Genomic DNA, 15,684 nt, shown 5'->3' with positions numbered 1-15,684 from the left:
CACCGCCGGTTGCATCCTTTCGAACTTTGCATAGTTCTCAGGTCTAAAGATTTCACAACAGCTCCATAGAACTAGTGAGTTGGTCCGGTTCAACCTGATTTCTGCAGAACCGAAAAGAGGTGAAGAACCAAACCAAACTTCTATACGCTTTTGTTGTTGGAAATGGAACTGGACAGTTCAGTGAAACATGGGTCAAGCCAAGTACTTAAAATCTGTATTTCAATCTCTTGGTTAAATTTAGTTCTGTTTAACCAAGGTTGGATTCACAACAATGGTTGAAAATAAAAGCAAGTTACGTGCCTAAGATTAACCTGAAGAAACAGGATCAAGAACCTTAAATGATTCCGGAAGTCCTAAACGTACCAATATTTCGACTTATTAGTCTACATAAACCAAGTAATTGTCATGGGATTCCTCTCCTCAAGGCTTGGAGGCACATGAGAAAACATGTGACTTGAAGTTCTCTAGCTCTGTCAGTAATTTATCAACCGGTCTGTAAATCAAGTCACTCATCCGCCATATCTGCAAAATTGTAAACAATAACAAAGTGTTCATTTTTACCGAGAAAATTAATCGTGGATAGGTTTCCAAGTAAATGCAGCAAGAAAGTTATGAGTACCTGCAATGTACCACCCCCACCGTCACTCTCACGGTTATCAGACACACTGACAATAGTCCAAGGGTCCAATGCGTTCCAGTGGAAGTCGACCACTTTGTCCCTAAGAAGACATACACAGGAAAATTATAGATTCCATTGAAGAAAGTAAGAAGAAAAAGCAAACAAGAGAAATAGGATTAAGTATTAAGAACCTGTGACCAGCATGCTGGAAGAAAAGTCCAGGTGCACTCTTTGAGTTCTTTCCGACCTAATATGTACATATATGAATATGATGGAGTTGAGAGTAAGAGAAAAAAAAAAATTCAATGTGAATCTGAAAAATGTACAAACCCTATCATAATCCCATATGCTCAAGAGACCATCTTCTGCAGAACTCCCAAAAACAGATGATTTATCAGGAGACCACTGAATTGATAACAAAGCGGAGTCATTAAATAGGTATGCTCATTTACAGGACAAGTGATATAAAAATAAAACCGAGGTAGTGGCATGTTGTTGAAACCTGAACAGAAAGAACAGCAGCTTTGTGGCCTTCAAACTTGTAAATAGGAGAACCAACTCCATTTGAGGTCAGTTTTCGGCGGTCAAACAAACAGACAGTGTTATCTGCTGACCTGGAAATATGCTTAAAAGCGTGAGAAAACGAGTAGCAACTCTGTACTTTTGGACAAGTGCTTAAGTATGTAAAAAGTACCCTGTGAGGATCAGATTGTTGTCATGATGATTCCAATCGACACAGTGAATATCAGCATCATGTGCCTTCTCAACCTGCCAGAACACAACACGAAACAGACGGAAACTGAAACAAGACCACAAGATCGAACATCAAACTTTGATATGGTTCAAGAGATAGGTACCTTCACAGCAGGACCTGTGGCAGTTCGCGCATCCCATAGTATAAGGCAAGAATCGTCACCAACACTGCAGAATTCCTGTGCACTACAGAACAAACAAGAATTCACCAAAAGCTTCAGAAAATTCCGAGTAGTTCTGCATTTGCGTGTAAAATTAAGAGCCTAAAAATCAAAGAAAGAAGCTGTTTTAAGAAGTTACCTAGATGGACAGAATGCCACATCTTCAACTGTATCTTCGTGGCCATGATATACACCTCGAGGGCCAACGGAAGGAACAGTTTTATTACTACCTTCACCAGTCTGTTTGATGCTAGATCCAGGGGATTTGGAATCTGTACCAGCTGTTGTAATATGGTCTTGGATACTCCACAAAACAACCGACTTGTCCTTGCCTGCGCAAAATAACCTTTGATAATAAACTTGCAAACCACAAGATAGGACAAAACAAATAGCACGGTACAAACCTCCTGAAAGAACAAAAGGTTCGGTTCGGAACATTGCAAGAGCAAATTCAGCATTATCCTGGTGTCCAGTTAGTGCCTACAAATTAATGTTTTAAGATGATGATGCACAAGCGGTGTTTTAACACAGTGTGACAACATGATGAAAATTATCATAAGCGAGCATACCAAATCAGGACGAGAATGTGGGGCTCCAAACACAGCATGCCGATCTGGTTGAGTCTCAGTGTCCCAAATGAGAACCTGAAAACCAATATATACTAGATGAAGCGAAATGAAATCAATTTTAATTTTCAGGCTGAGTGACCTGAGAGAGCAGAGCTTACATCAGGACCGTCGGTGTGAGTAGCTACAATCTTACTATTTTGTGGCAGTTCCCTGATTCTGTTGACCTGCGATTAATGAAGGGTACACATCACAAAATCTTAACTAGTAATCAATTTCCTAAACGAATGCAGATTCAGTTTATGCATCAAATATATCTAAGAAAGGACAATGATACTACACGAATATCTCTAGAAGGGGTGGAATTCACACCTCTCCAGGGTGGATGATGGTCTTGAATTTCTTCACAAATGGAGAGCACGCTTCTTCTTTAGACTGAAAGCATATACAGACACGGTATTTCAAGAATTTCATCGTAGCAAAATGTAACACAAAGACAAAATCATAAGCTATGGTAGAAAACACTAACTACCTGTCTCTTAACAGCTTCGCAATTGGCTATGACCAAGGTATTAGGCACACTGCCATCAGTCTAGTGACAAAACCAAGAAAAAAGTAAACATGACGAGGACGAGACAAAAATTTAATAGTTGAAGCGATATTTTTTTCCTCAAGACTGAATGTATAAACTACCAAGAAAAAAAAACGCAAACTCACTTGTTCCGAGAGATAGAGACGTTGTTGATTCACAGAAGCTTGCTCCAGCTGTGGCCCCCATCTGTTCAAATCAAACAACAATTACAACAAATCGAACCTCTGTAGAAAAAAGCTACACGCTTCACCAAATCTTAAGCTTAATATCTGAAACCTGAAATGTCCTTAAAATCAGAAGTAGTCTATGAAAACTCGGAATCTTTTCTAGTGGAGAAAGTAACAAAACATAACACTATAACCAAGTAAAAAAAAGTGTAATCAACGACCACCAGATCATTCTCCTATCAAAAACAGGTTACAGAACTTTGTGAAAACTCGTAAATGGAAACATCAGACATCTTATGAACTGTAAGAGAGTCACCAAAGTCAAATCTTTCATATATCAAACATTAAAACACATGTAAGCATGGAGACTGAACTAAATCCTAAACTGTATAAACCCAAACTAGAAAATGTCATATTGTTAACAGAAAAACTCTCCATTTATCAGCTTTTTTACTAGTTTAAGTAAAAATGTGATTCAATCGCCTGACCAAAGCACAAGCTTGAATTTTCTTTTCACCAAAAATGACTCACTTTCTCCGACCAAAACACGAATCAATGAAAAATCGAAAACCCTAGAGCAGGACACAAAAAGAGAAACACAGACCTGCAAGAGAGAGAGGGCCAGACAAGGCTATGGTTTGAGAGCGAATCATAGAGAATGGGAACAAGAGTCTTCCACTGAGAGTACTTCTCGTCAACGGTGGGTCTGTGATTCTTCTTCTTCTTCTCCGTGCTTTTCTGCTGTTGCAAAGATGGTGACTGAGACTCGTAGTTACTGTTAGGTTTCCGACTTCTCGTCTTCGGTCCAGTGGCCGTCGCCGGAGTCCCAGCTTCTTCTCTCGGCGTGGTGGCTTGAGCAGTCGCTGCTACTTCACTCTCCATTTTCTTCCTCCTTTTTGTTCCTTTCCTTTGTCGTTTTTTAATATTTATATATTCAAATTCTGTCCTTTTAATGCCACGTGGCGTATACTCAAAGGTGTACTTCGTTACGGGGAACACCGAAAGACTCGCATTATTTTCGTTATAAAGGTATCACTGTAAAAATAATATCTGTCAAAAAACAATGATAATTAATATTGTTGCTGTAATGTATAAAACATGAAGCTTCTTCTAAATTTTGGAGTAGTATACAAACGTGAAGCTTCTTCTAAATTTTGGGATATTAAATAGGTGATTAACTTGACGACGCAGACGCTGTTCTAATAGAAGTCACATCCAAACTCCGTTTAGCGTTCAAAAGCACAAGGTAATTAAAGTCTCAACATTTATAATTCTAATTCACTTGAACAAAACAAAAAAGTCTTGTGTTTTTCTTTTCATTGAACTAGTTGGGAATAGAATTAAGGAAGAAGGATCAGACATAAACACCACTAGCAAGTAGCAAAAACAACGATCCAAAACCCTGCAATCAACCGAGAAACAAATTTCCAACACCAGCATTAGGTTCAAAACGACTATAAAAAGTTGGAGGACGAAGAAGAAAAGACAAAAGACATACCAAGAAAACAGATGCTACTGCTGCAGTCACAAGCTCCTTCACGAGGCTTCTGTTTTTCCTGGATGATGTAGCTTCATAGCTGCATCAGAAATGTTATGACAGGGTAAGTTAAAAAAAGGAAAAGAAAAACATTTTGATTACTCACTGAATCTAAACCTGAACTGCGAATTAGAGTCCTAAAATGAATGGTTCAAGTCTATCGTAAAGTTTCTGACTTGAACAGCTAACCCACATGCTCGTAGCCAAGACGACACAATACTTCAACAAAATCCTACAGCTTGCAATTCTTTTGAAAGGTTGAGGCTGCTTGATCAAATGAGAATTACACAAATCTAACATTCTAGTGTGTTAAACTGATGATCGTTCATCATGCCACATTCAGTGAAACTATAAAGTAGTGATTCCATAGACGATAAGGACTAATTGATGTGTTTAGACCTTTACATCATGACAGGATATAGAACTCACATATGTCCAAAATCTATTATTTTTTACCAGAAACTTTAGTATAGCAAAGGCACCCATAATTCAAGAAAAGAGTTTTAAGAGGGATAATTCATCTAACAAACAGATCGTCAAAGTTCTTCAGGACCTTTAGAAAGCAACCTAGAGACTAGCAATTGATAAGGCATTGTGAACAGAGACTACACATAAGCACTAACAATGTCGGTCAAGTTTCAAATACTGTGAACATGCAACTAGTGGAGATCCTTAACTTGATTCATAACTCATAGCCTAGTCATGACCAACAAACGAGATTGCTCCCGCAAGAACACAAGAAATTAATTCGAAAATCTAGCCAAGCTTTGGGAAAATCAAGAGGAGCCATAAGCATATCGAATCAATCGGGAACTATCTCACTGATCTACCAAACAAGCAAAATTACAGCAATGGAGGGATCTAGAAATCAGATCGCGTTTAGCTTACATGAAGAAGAAAGCGGTAATGACGAGGCCAATCGCTAGAGTGAATACCGACAAGGTCGGGTACATCGCCACCGGAATCGGACTCGCAATCGGTTTCGCCGCCTTCTCACCGGGAAAAACATAAAAATGAGGTAATCGTAAGTTAAAAAAGCAATCAAATTTGCAGTGATGGAGAATACTTCGAAGGATCTGGATTTACCATTTTTTGCTAGAGAGATTTCTCCGTTCTGCTTCGCTTCGATCTGAGGAACAATGAGAAGAATGCTCGCTCTAACAGACGACTGAGACGAGTCACGAGTGTCTCCCGGTGTGGACCGGTCCGGTTTACACAACTGCGGATAATTTATGGGCCCGTTTTGCTCATCGTGATTCGACTCAATAAGCCCAAGCCTACTTGGAAAGGCCGTTGGGTACAAAGTAAAAACTCTGTTCATAGCTTTTTACAATATTTTAGTTTCGTCGTAAAAAACTATTTAGACCGAATTATTGACGTAACAATATTAGATCGAATACAAAAAGAGTCTGCTTCGAATGGCATTGTACGCAACTGAATGACAAAAACTGGTTGCAAATCTAGGGTCAATTTGATTTTTAAAAATATCAATCAATATTGCGAAGTTATTATCGTTTATTTTGTTTTGTCATGATGAGTTACCATCTTTCGAATCGATGGGTTAGAATGAAAAAGTTGTTGTGATTAATTATCATTTCAAAATAATTTTAGCAAAAGTATTATATAAATCGTCTGATAGTTTTAACTTAAATGCCAAAATTGATTAATAAATAAACATTCCAGTGTGGCAGAGCCGCAGAGGCACACAAAAGTGTTCTTTGTATGGCGTCATGTAATCACGGGACGGTGAGTCGGTGATATCCTTCGTGTGCTTCACTCTCTAACAGAGAAGTGAAGTGAGTTGAAATATAAAAAGTCTATACTCATTCTTAATTAACCATCGACAGCTCAATAATAGGTATAGTTTGTGATTAAATCATCTACATATGCATAATTAAATGTCCGTCTCTCTTTGCATGTGATGCTTTGTGAAGACGAAATGGAGAAACTCAGAAAAGTGAGGTTCGAGGTGAAATAATTAAGCCTTTTGCTTTCTCACGCTACTTATGAGACGACAAATAAAAAAGGTTATGTGTTTCAGTTCCGTGCCGGTCCTATTGTTTATAATCGGATTATTGTATAATTATTATATGAACCTTTTTTTGTCAACCTTTTTATATTAACCTTTAACAAACATATAAATAGTCGGTTACTATGAAAAAACTTTCGAAAATTCCTTTACTCAATCAGCTAGCGACACAAAACACGGAATTTATTAAGAGAATTAGCCAATAAGAAAACGAAGCAAAAAATATCATATACTCCTTTTCATATGTGAACTTTTATGCATTAAAAACGTGATTTTCTTATTTTAATATCAAAGCATTTATGAAAAATTTATGTTTAAAAAAATATTTTGGTGCATATTATAGTATATATAATCATTTATACCGTTTTACGACTATTTTGTATGAAATTTTTTCAGTCAAATTATTTCCGTTTATGTGACATATATCAGTCAACTATAACTTTAATATGTATCTACTACGGCACATTACCCACAGATTTGTTATGGAAAATTTTGAAGTTACATTTATGAATTATGATTGGACCAACTTAAAAGAAAACAAAAAAAAACCATTAACTTGAAACACCAATTTGGGTGAAAAGAAGTGTTATCTATATACCGGCCCAGAAAGTCGGAGTTTGGTCGGTTTCCACAAATTTCAATTTTACGTAACTACGTTGTATGATTTAAGATCACATCTTAAAAGTCAAATGGAACTCTCAACTACACTAAAGTCAAACAGAATAGTAATTAATGTGTGTATCTCTACATATCATATTACAATCCATCTATGCAGTATTAATTAAAAGAAGAATGGAAAAATATAACCGGAGGGGGGGGGGGGGTGTTAGATTAATTGAACTGTTTCCGTAAACTATACTTTTAATTTGCTCATTGTGCCTACTTTTAGCCAAATTTAACAGAACATAATTAATTATTTAAGACAAAAGCTGAGAAAATATGAATATTCTCATGTTGTATCGTTCGTTATGAACTTTAATATCGCACACGTAAAATTATATATGTCCGACTAATTAAGTAATCTAATTATTCCAAGTCTTATAAATCCAACTTCTATATACAATCTCCTCTCAGTGGATCGAGACTTTGATTCACATTGATTGGATACACCCAATCTCTCCTATGAAAATCAGAAAACTGGGACTCTCTTTACGAAAAGTCAGATTCTGACCTACATTTTTATACAACTTCAACTTAAAAAAAAAAAAATAGTAAAGGGATACCTTGAAGTTTTTTGTTTTTGGAATAATTAGGGGTAATTTTAATTTGTACCATCCAACTAATTAAAGAATGTAGCCGTCAATTAATTATGTTATTTAATGAGCATAATTAAAATGTGATACTATTTCGAATGGTCAAATAAAAACAAAAATAAAGATAATTCTATTAGAAATTGAATCCATGCGGGAACGAGTTTATGTTGAATCTTACCATTAATTAGGTCACCACTTCGTTTATATTTCGAAGTTAATATAGTAAAATGTTTCTCTTTTCGCATATATATATATATATATATGGTGTTTAATTATATTTGAACAAAGAAAACTTTATACTATTTTCGGGGTCAACAAAACTTTTCTATCAACATCAACAAAATCACGTAAAGATATTCACGTGCCAATACGCAGTCTCTCTGTATGTGGTTTCTATATATGTCTCATATACTTCCTAACTAATCTCAACACTAATCCCATAATCAACAAGACAATAATAGTAATAATATAACTCATCATACGTCTCGTTTTCCCCTTCACCATAAGGATGACTACTAATCTCGGTTTAAACATAATCACCCTAGTGACGCTTTTGATAACTTTAACCCCAACCTTAATCAAATCAGAGGAGAGCATTAATGTCCTTTTACCCATTTCCCTAAACCTCACTGTCCTAACTGATCCCTTCTCCATCTCCGCCGCTTCTCAAGACTTCGGTAACATAACCGACGAAACCCCCGGAGCCGTGCTCTGCCCTTCCTCCTCCGTCGAGGTCTCCCGTCTCCTCCGCTTTGCGAGCGGAGAATTCTCTTACGGCGAGGACGCAACCGGCCCCTCGCCCGGTTTCAAGGTGGCGGCTCGCGGCCAAGGCCATTCCCTCCGTGGCCAAGCCTCAGCACCCGGCGGCATAGTCGTGAACATGACTTGTCTCGCCAAGGCGGCTAAACCGGCGGCGGTTGTTGTCTCCGCAGACGGAACTTATGCTGACGTGGCGGCCGGGACTATGTGGGTGGAGGTTCTTGAGACGGCGGTGGAGAGAGGCGTCTCGCCGGTTACTTGGACGGATTATTTGTATCTTAGCGTTGGAGGGACGTTGTCAAACGCTGGAATCGGCGGTCAGACTTTTAGACACGGCCCTCAGATTAGTAACGTTCATGAGCTGGACGTTATCACCGGTACGAAATTCCAAACTTCACTATTTTCTTTACATTCTTTATATGAATTTTATTTACGTTATTTTACTTTATTTTATGTTGTCAACTTACGTTATTTATATAGATGGCCTTTTTGGAAGCTGCAACTCTTTTTTTGTCTGCAAGCTACAATTGTAATAAGATCCGAGTTAAACTATCATGTGGGCAGACATATTTCTCATTTCTTAACAATAATAATAAATAATAATGCTATTTTTATGACTACAAATTTGATTCTTGAGGTAAACTCAGACGCCAAACCCAAGAATTAAAAAAAAAAAGAGGCAGTTCTTTGTTTTGGTTAGAAAGAAAGATCCTTATATTGTACTTATGTGACCTTGTGTTTAGTTATTTAATATGTGGACTCTGTCCTTTTCTTCATAATTCAATTTCAGGAAAAGGCGAAATGATGACTTGCTCTCCAAAGTTAAACACTGAATTGTTCTATGGAGTTTTGGGAGGATTGGGTCAATTTGGTATTATAACAAGAGCCAGAATTGCGTTGGATCATGCACCAAAAAGGGTATGTATTATTATATATCTTGATATTAAATCGTATATACTAAGATGGTGGTCGTAAATCTAAATTAGGTTAGATTTGGTTGGAACTTAATGGAAGTCAAAGTCCTAAGTTTTCAATTTCTTTGAATGAAAGTATACATTTGTTGAATAAATCTGATATTGCGTATTCATTATAAGATTCTGCATAATCAATCAATCCTAGGACTTGCTCGAGTGTAATCTTGTCTTATGCTTGCAAATCTTCTTGATGTCAATATATAATCTTGTTTAATTCTATTTAGTTTTCCACGTAAGTCTTATATATATAAAGAACTGCTTAATAATTAGTACGATAGTCTTTACTCTCTAAAAAAAATCATACAAGTTATGTCGTGTGCACTATTTTGCATTTATTCTCCTTCTTCTTAATTTTCTCATAATCATACTTTCTTATATATTGTTTGTTTTTCACAACAGTCACACAGAGTTATATCCAGAACTATTAAATGAAATAATACAAGATATAGTAATAAATATAATGGAAGTTTGTTCTCAAGTAATATACAAGATTGGTTCTCGCTATATCTTTAAAAGTTCTATACGAATTTATTTCTAAGACGAAAAACATTAAACTAGATGAACTAATGTTTTTATTCTTTGTTTGGTCACTTCTAAATGGAATAATTTATGGATATAAGTTGATAAAAAATCATGCAGGTGAAATGGTTACGGATACTCTACAATGACTTCTCGGATTTTACAAGAGATCAGGAGCGTTTAATATCAATGGTCAACGATATTCGAGTTGACTTTTTGGAAGGTCAACTGATGATGTCAAACGGCTTCGTAGACACCTCTTTTTTCCCACTCTCTGATCAAACAAGAGTCGCCTCTCTCGTGAATGACCACCGTATCATTTATGTTCTCGAAGTAGCCAAGTATTATGATACTACCACCCTTCCCATCATTAACCAGGTACTATGCAGTATATAAGATTGTACATAATCAATCAATCATCATATAGCTAATCTTGAAACACACGTAAATATATCACATGAATTTAAACGAATGAATGATTTTCATGCGCTATATATATAGTTTTTATAAATATACACAGCCATAAACGGCCTTCATCATCATGAAATCCACCGTCACCATATTTTATAATAACATATGCTTATTGAATATATCTCTTATATATTTTGTATTGTAGGTGATTGACATGTTAACTAGGACGCTAGGTTTCATTCCCGGGTTCATGTTCATGCGAGATGTTCCTTATTTTGATTTCTTGAACCGTGTCCGAAACGAAGAAGATAAACTAAGGTCTTTAGGGCTATGGGAAGTTCCTCATCCATGGCTTAACATCTTCGTCCCCAGATCTCGAATACAAGATTTTCATGATGGTATTATCAAAGGCCTTCTTCTCAACCAAACCTCAACTTCTGGTGTTACTCTCTTTTATCCCACAAACCGGAACAAGTATGTATTTTATATATATATATATATAATATATATACTTTCTAGGACTTTAGATATCATATTATGTCACAGTGATTATATGTTAACAATGATTATTCGGTATTAATAGATGGAACAACCGCATGTCAGCGATGATACCAGACGAAGATGTCTTTTATGTGATCGGATTATTGCATTCAGCTGGCGGATCACAAAATTGGGAAGAACTCGATAATCTCAATGATAAGATAATCCACTTCTGCGACACCTCGGGCATTAAGATTAAAGAATATTTGATGCATTACACTAGAAAAGAAGATTGGGTCCAGCATTTCGGACCAAAATGGGGTGACTTCTTAAGGAGGAAAATTATGTTTGATCCAAAAAAACTATTGTCTCCGGGACAAGACATTTTTAGTTAACTTATATATGTCTTAGTTAAACTTAGAACGTGTCTTTAACATGCCCCAAAGACGTATATATATGTTCATATATAGCCTAACTAATAAATACCTTTTTCCCTCTTAACTGGAATTAATGATCATGTCTTCAATCTTTTTCGCTGCCGTATGAAATGTTTGTTAGTAGTCAGTAAGTTATCGCTGCCGTATGAAATGTTTGTTAGTAGTCAGTAAGTTAACAAAGAAAAAGATATTGTTAAGAACGAACGAGTTATTTATTTATATTAATAACTTATGTGTATAAAACTAGGGGAAAATTAGTAACTAAATTTTGAGATATAAATTAAGCAAAAAAATGAAACGGCATGCATGTCGTAATGGGACACAGAAAACAGACTGCAAAGTTCTCTAAAGTATCTTTAAAACGACGTCGTTTTAGAATTACTGGATAGTACAAAGTTCTCTTCTTTAGCCAAACTTCATCCATGGCGCTGTGTCAATTCTCAGTGACTATCCACACTGTTTCCTCGTCAACATCTTCTTCCTTCCAATCTCTTCGTCCTCAGCCTTTGGTTTCCCATGTAAAGTCTAATTTTTGGATTCACAGACTCAGATTTCATAGCTTCAATCACGCAATTCGGTTTAACACCCCTAAATCGAATGCCATCGGAGCTGCAATTGACATCGACACTCACGGGAGGACGAAGAAGAAGAGAAAACCTAAACCTGGGTTTTTCGAAGAAATCAGCGATAAATGGTCTTCTCGAATCAGCCCCAAAAACAACAATTTTCCTTGGCAGACGAAACAGGAAGAGCAAATTCAACATCATGAAGAAGAAGACGAGGAAGAAGACGAATCAGAAGACAATCCATCTTCCGGTAAAAAAACCGATTCCAATCACCGATATTCGGCGAGTGACCCGTCGAGTTTCCCAAAGCCAAGCGGATACATGTCTGCTCCATGGGTCAATAATAATGGTTCAAAAGCAGTTAAATTTCCGTCTAGCTCCGACCAGGAAATTCGAGTTTCGAGTTTCGATAATGGTTTTACTGTAGATAGATATAGAAGGGATAACGATTTTGGCAATAGAGCTGTAGATTATAACACTAGAGAAGCAAGAGATTCAGAATTAGATGATGATGGTCACAGAGGCCAAAGAGGGATGATAGATTCAGGGAAAGACAAAGGAATATGGAGAAAGAAGAGAAGCAATACGATAGAAGCAGAGGGAACTGTACCAGAACATGAGCTGCAAAGGCTTAGGAATGTAGCTTTGAGAATGGTTGAGAGATTTAAAGTAGGTTCTGCAGGAATTACACAGGCGCTCGTCGAAGCCATTCACGAGAAATGGGAGGTTGATGAAGTGGTGAAGCTGAAATTTAGAGAGCCATGTTCTCTTAATATGAAGAGAACTCACGAAATTTTGGAGGTCAGATATGAATTTCTCAATAAAGGATTAGTCTTTACGCAGAATTTTGAGCAATGTGTTTTCTTTTTTGCTGTTGTTGTGGTGTAACAGAAGAAAACCGGGGGATTAGTGATATGGAGGTCAGGAAGCTCTCTCGTGCTGTACCGAGGAATAAGTTACAAGCTCAAGTGTGTTCAGTCGTTTATCAAACAGAACAATCTCGACACAAGCCCTGAGATCCGTCGAAGTGTAGATACAAGAAGGGATTACATACCAGAGGATGCGAATTACCCAAAGAATGTACCTAAAGAACAGTTATCTGAGCTATGCGAATTGAACGATTTGTTGGACGAGCTTGGTCCAAGGTTTCATGATTGGACAGGGTGTGCTCCGTTGCCTGTTGATGCAGACATGCTTCCTCCAATGGTTCTAGGATATAGGTGTCCGTTTAGGATTCTTCCGCAAGGAGTAAAACCTGTTCTGTCTAACACGGAAATGACAGAAATGCGTCGGCTCGCTAGGATAAGCCCACCACATTTTGCTCTTGGTATGCTTAAAATCTTCGAATCTTGCTTTCTTTTGATCATAAAAATCTTGGAATCTTGCTTTCTTTCTTGAGTAAACTGTTGTTTCTTTCTGTCCGGTTTAGGGAGGAGCAGAGAGTTGCAAGGTCTGGCAGTAGCAATGGTAAAGCTATGGGCAAAAAGTGCGATCGCGAAGATAGCAATCAAACGCGGTGTGGAAAACACGCGGAATGAGAGAATGGCAGAAGAACTTAAGGTTTGATGCAAGCATAAACTCGCATCTATATGCATTGATATTTTCTGTGTGCTCACTTGTCTTTTTTCTTTCTTATTCGTTATTGAAGAGACTTACCCGCGGTGTACTTGTTTCGAGAAACAAAGAGTACATTGTCTTTTACAGAGGCAATGACTTCATGCCTCCTGCAGTAGCAGAGGCATTGACCGAGAGGCAAAAGGAGATAACAGAAGTTCTTCAAACTAAAGAGGATCAAGTACGGGAAATGGCTTCAACAAGAGTCACACACACATCACAAGGCAAATCGCCTAAAACTCAATTGCTCGCTGGAACTCTTGCTGAGACTATAGCTGCAAGCTCTCGGTGGGCACCAGAGGCAAGCAGTGTGGATATCGAGGAGTTAAAGAGAGAATCAGCTTCGATCAAAAGAGCTGCGCTTATTAGAAATCTTAACGTGAGACTTGTTCATGTGAGTATCATTACCACCCTCTCATTGAGGAATCCCTTTTCTTTTCGTTTTGTATCCGTTTGCAAGCATTTGATGAACTTTCGTTTGCTATAGGCAAAGCAAAAGCTGAGAAGAGCTGAGAGGGCTCTAGCTAAAGTGCAGAAGGATCTTGACCCATCGGAACTCCCGACTGATTCAGAAATAATCACAGAAGAAGAGAGACTTCTTTTCCGAAAAATTGGTCTGAGTATGGATCCCTTTCTTCTTGTAGGTAAACACCAAGATTTTTCTCTTCTTTACAGATCACAATTTAAAGCCAAAACTAGAAGTACAAAAATACCATTTTTATAATTTCTTGAAAACGTTTAACAGGAAGACGAGAAGTGTATGATGGTACCATAGAGAATATGCATTTACACTGGAAACATAGAGAGCTCGTAAAGATAATTGTTAGAGGGAAATCTCTTCCGCAAGTGAAACATATCGCTATCTCTCTGGAGGCTGAGAGTAGAGGAGTGTTGGTATCCGTTGATAAAACCATGAAAGGCTATGCGATTATACTCTATCGCGGCAAGAATTATCAGATGCCATTTCGGCTTAGGCCTTCAAACTTATTGACAAGAAGAAAGGCTTTCGCTCGATCCATTGAGCTTCAAAGAAGAGAAGTAATAATGATCATAATAATAATTTTACGGTATAATTTTGTGTGGAAAGACTATATTTTTCTGATGCCAACATCGGTCTCTTTGTTTGTGACAGGCACTGAAGCATCATGTTGCGGACCTAGAGGAACGGATTGAGCTGTTGAAGACCGGACAGGTTTGATGAAGTTTTTGATTGCTTAATAATAATGGATCAATCTACTGGTGAATTAACAAAAGTGTCATGAAATGTAGGATGAGGATAGGGAAACCGGAATGAAAAGTGATGGGGAGGAAGAGAACTTGTATTTGAGAGTTGATGAATCTGATTTTTCTTCTGACGAGGTAAAATGAAATCCTTGTGAAGGTTCTTTCATAATTAGGATTTGAAAAAATTACTTTGGGAACTATGGCGTCTCTGAAATGGGATTTTGTGAATCAGGATGAATCTCTGGAATGGGAGTCAGAAAAGAATGAAACTTTCTTATTATCTGAGGAAGACGAAGAAGGAACTTGAACCAGTAAACAAATAAAACCTGTAGCAGAGTTTAATGATAAGAGGGTCAAATGACACCCTTAAAATTTTTAATATTCATGTTTAACCTTTTGTAATATAACATAACGACGGTAGTATGCTTTCTTGCATTGCATTGTATCTACTTAAATGATCTTTGGTAATCTTCAAACAGATAAGAATTTCCTCTAACGAAGAGGGTTAGATAAATAAGAAACAATTTCCATAAACACTATAGTTTAAGTACGTGATGCATAGGAAACATGCACATTAATAAGCCATTTTTTTATATATTAAAAGCACATTAATAATCCATGCAAACTAAAACGTTTCCGACTCCCTCATTAAAATATACATAGACATATGATATGACCAGAAGTGATACGATCGACGTACGTAGTTCGAGCTTACATATAACATATATTTTCATTCCAATAACAATCAAAGATGCGGAAACTCGTCATGTTTGTCTCGTCGTCTCATGTATTTGAAATAGCCATTCTTGTCGTCTTTTCTTATATATTTTTTTCAAGGGGCATCTTCTAGTAGTGGTCATGTTTTCCAAAAAATATATAATAGAATATATTTTAACTTCAAACAAAAAATATTTACCAAAAAATATGCGGAATTGATCTGGAGGTTTTAACACGCTTCTGCCGAGACACTCGTCATGATTGTCTCTTCGCCTCATGAATTTGTAAATAGCCATTAATGGTCGA

General features: G+C 37.0%; 4 protein-coding genes across 4 annotated transcripts; 2 read left to right on the top strand and 2 right to left on the bottom strand.

Annotated features, from left to right (window-relative positions):
• Window positions 1-194: 194 nt before the first annotated feature.
• On the bottom strand, window positions 195-3,913 carry LOC18031131 (WD-40 repeat-containing protein MSI5). The gene is made up of 15 exons (XM_006412752.2): window positions 3,463-3,913; window positions 2,817-2,877; window positions 2,632-2,691; window positions 2,472-2,534; window positions 2,261-2,326; window positions 2,103-2,177; window positions 1,938-2,013; window positions 1,673-1,865; window positions 1,477-1,558; window positions 1,314-1,387; window positions 1,122-1,233; window positions 950-1,024; window positions 811-866; window positions 620-719; window positions 195-522 (listed from the first exon to the last, which is right to left on the bottom strand). The coding sequence occupies exons 1-15, from the start codon at window positions 3,738-3,740 to the stop codon at window positions 421-423; spliced, it is 1,473 nt and encodes a 490-aa protein (XP_006412815.1). The 5' UTR covers window positions 3,741-3,913; the 3' UTR covers window positions 195-420.
• Window positions 3,914-4,000: 87 nt separating this feature from the next.
• On the bottom strand, window positions 4,001-5,596 carry LOC18031130 (transmembrane protein 258). The gene is made up of 4 exons (XM_006412751.2): window positions 5,482-5,596; window positions 5,284-5,384; window positions 4,357-4,435; window positions 4,001-4,260 (listed from the first exon to the last, which is right to left on the bottom strand). The coding sequence occupies exons 1-4, from the start codon at window positions 5,482-5,484 to the stop codon at window positions 4,213-4,215; spliced, it is 231 nt and encodes a 76-aa protein (XP_006412814.1). The 5' UTR covers window positions 5,485-5,596; the 3' UTR covers window positions 4,001-4,212.
• A 2,589-nt stretch (window positions 5,597-8,185) lies between these two features.
• LOC18031129 (cytokinin dehydrogenase 4) lies at window positions 8,186-11,215 on the top strand. Its single transcript, XM_006412750.1, has 5 exons — window positions 8,186-8,813; window positions 9,227-9,354; window positions 10,050-10,307; window positions 10,546-10,814; window positions 10,924-11,215. The coding sequence occupies exons 1-5, from the start codon at window positions 8,186-8,188 to the stop codon at window positions 11,213-11,215; spliced, it is 1,575 nt and encodes a 524-aa protein (XP_006412813.1).
• Window positions 11,216-11,679: 464 nt separating this feature from the next.
• On the top strand, window positions 11,680-15,195 carry LOC18031128 (CRM-domain containing factor CFM3, chloroplastic/mitochondrial). Its single transcript, XM_006412749.2, has 9 exons — window positions 11,680-12,624; window positions 12,715-13,150; window positions 13,253-13,383; window positions 13,472-13,831; window positions 13,925-14,081; window positions 14,183-14,475; window positions 14,570-14,629; window positions 14,707-14,796; window positions 14,894-15,195. Exons 1-9 carry the CDS (start codon window positions 11,680-11,682, stop codon window positions 14,966-14,968), a joined length of 2,547 nt encoding a protein of 848 aa, XP_006412812.1. The 3' UTR covers window positions 14,969-15,195.
• The last annotated feature ends 489 nt before the right edge of the window (window positions 15,196-15,684 follow it).

This window comes from Eutrema salsugineum, unplaced genomic scaffold, assembly GCF_000478725.1.
Source record: "Eutrema salsugineum unplaced genomic scaffold, Eutsalg1_0 scaffold_1, whole genome shotgun sequence".
Taxonomy (NCBI): domain Eukaryota; kingdom Viridiplantae; phylum Streptophyta; class Magnoliopsida; order Brassicales; family Brassicaceae; genus Eutrema; species Eutrema salsugineum.
Note: the sequence above shows the minus strand (reverse complement) of the source record. Positions and strands in the feature narration are given on the sequence as shown.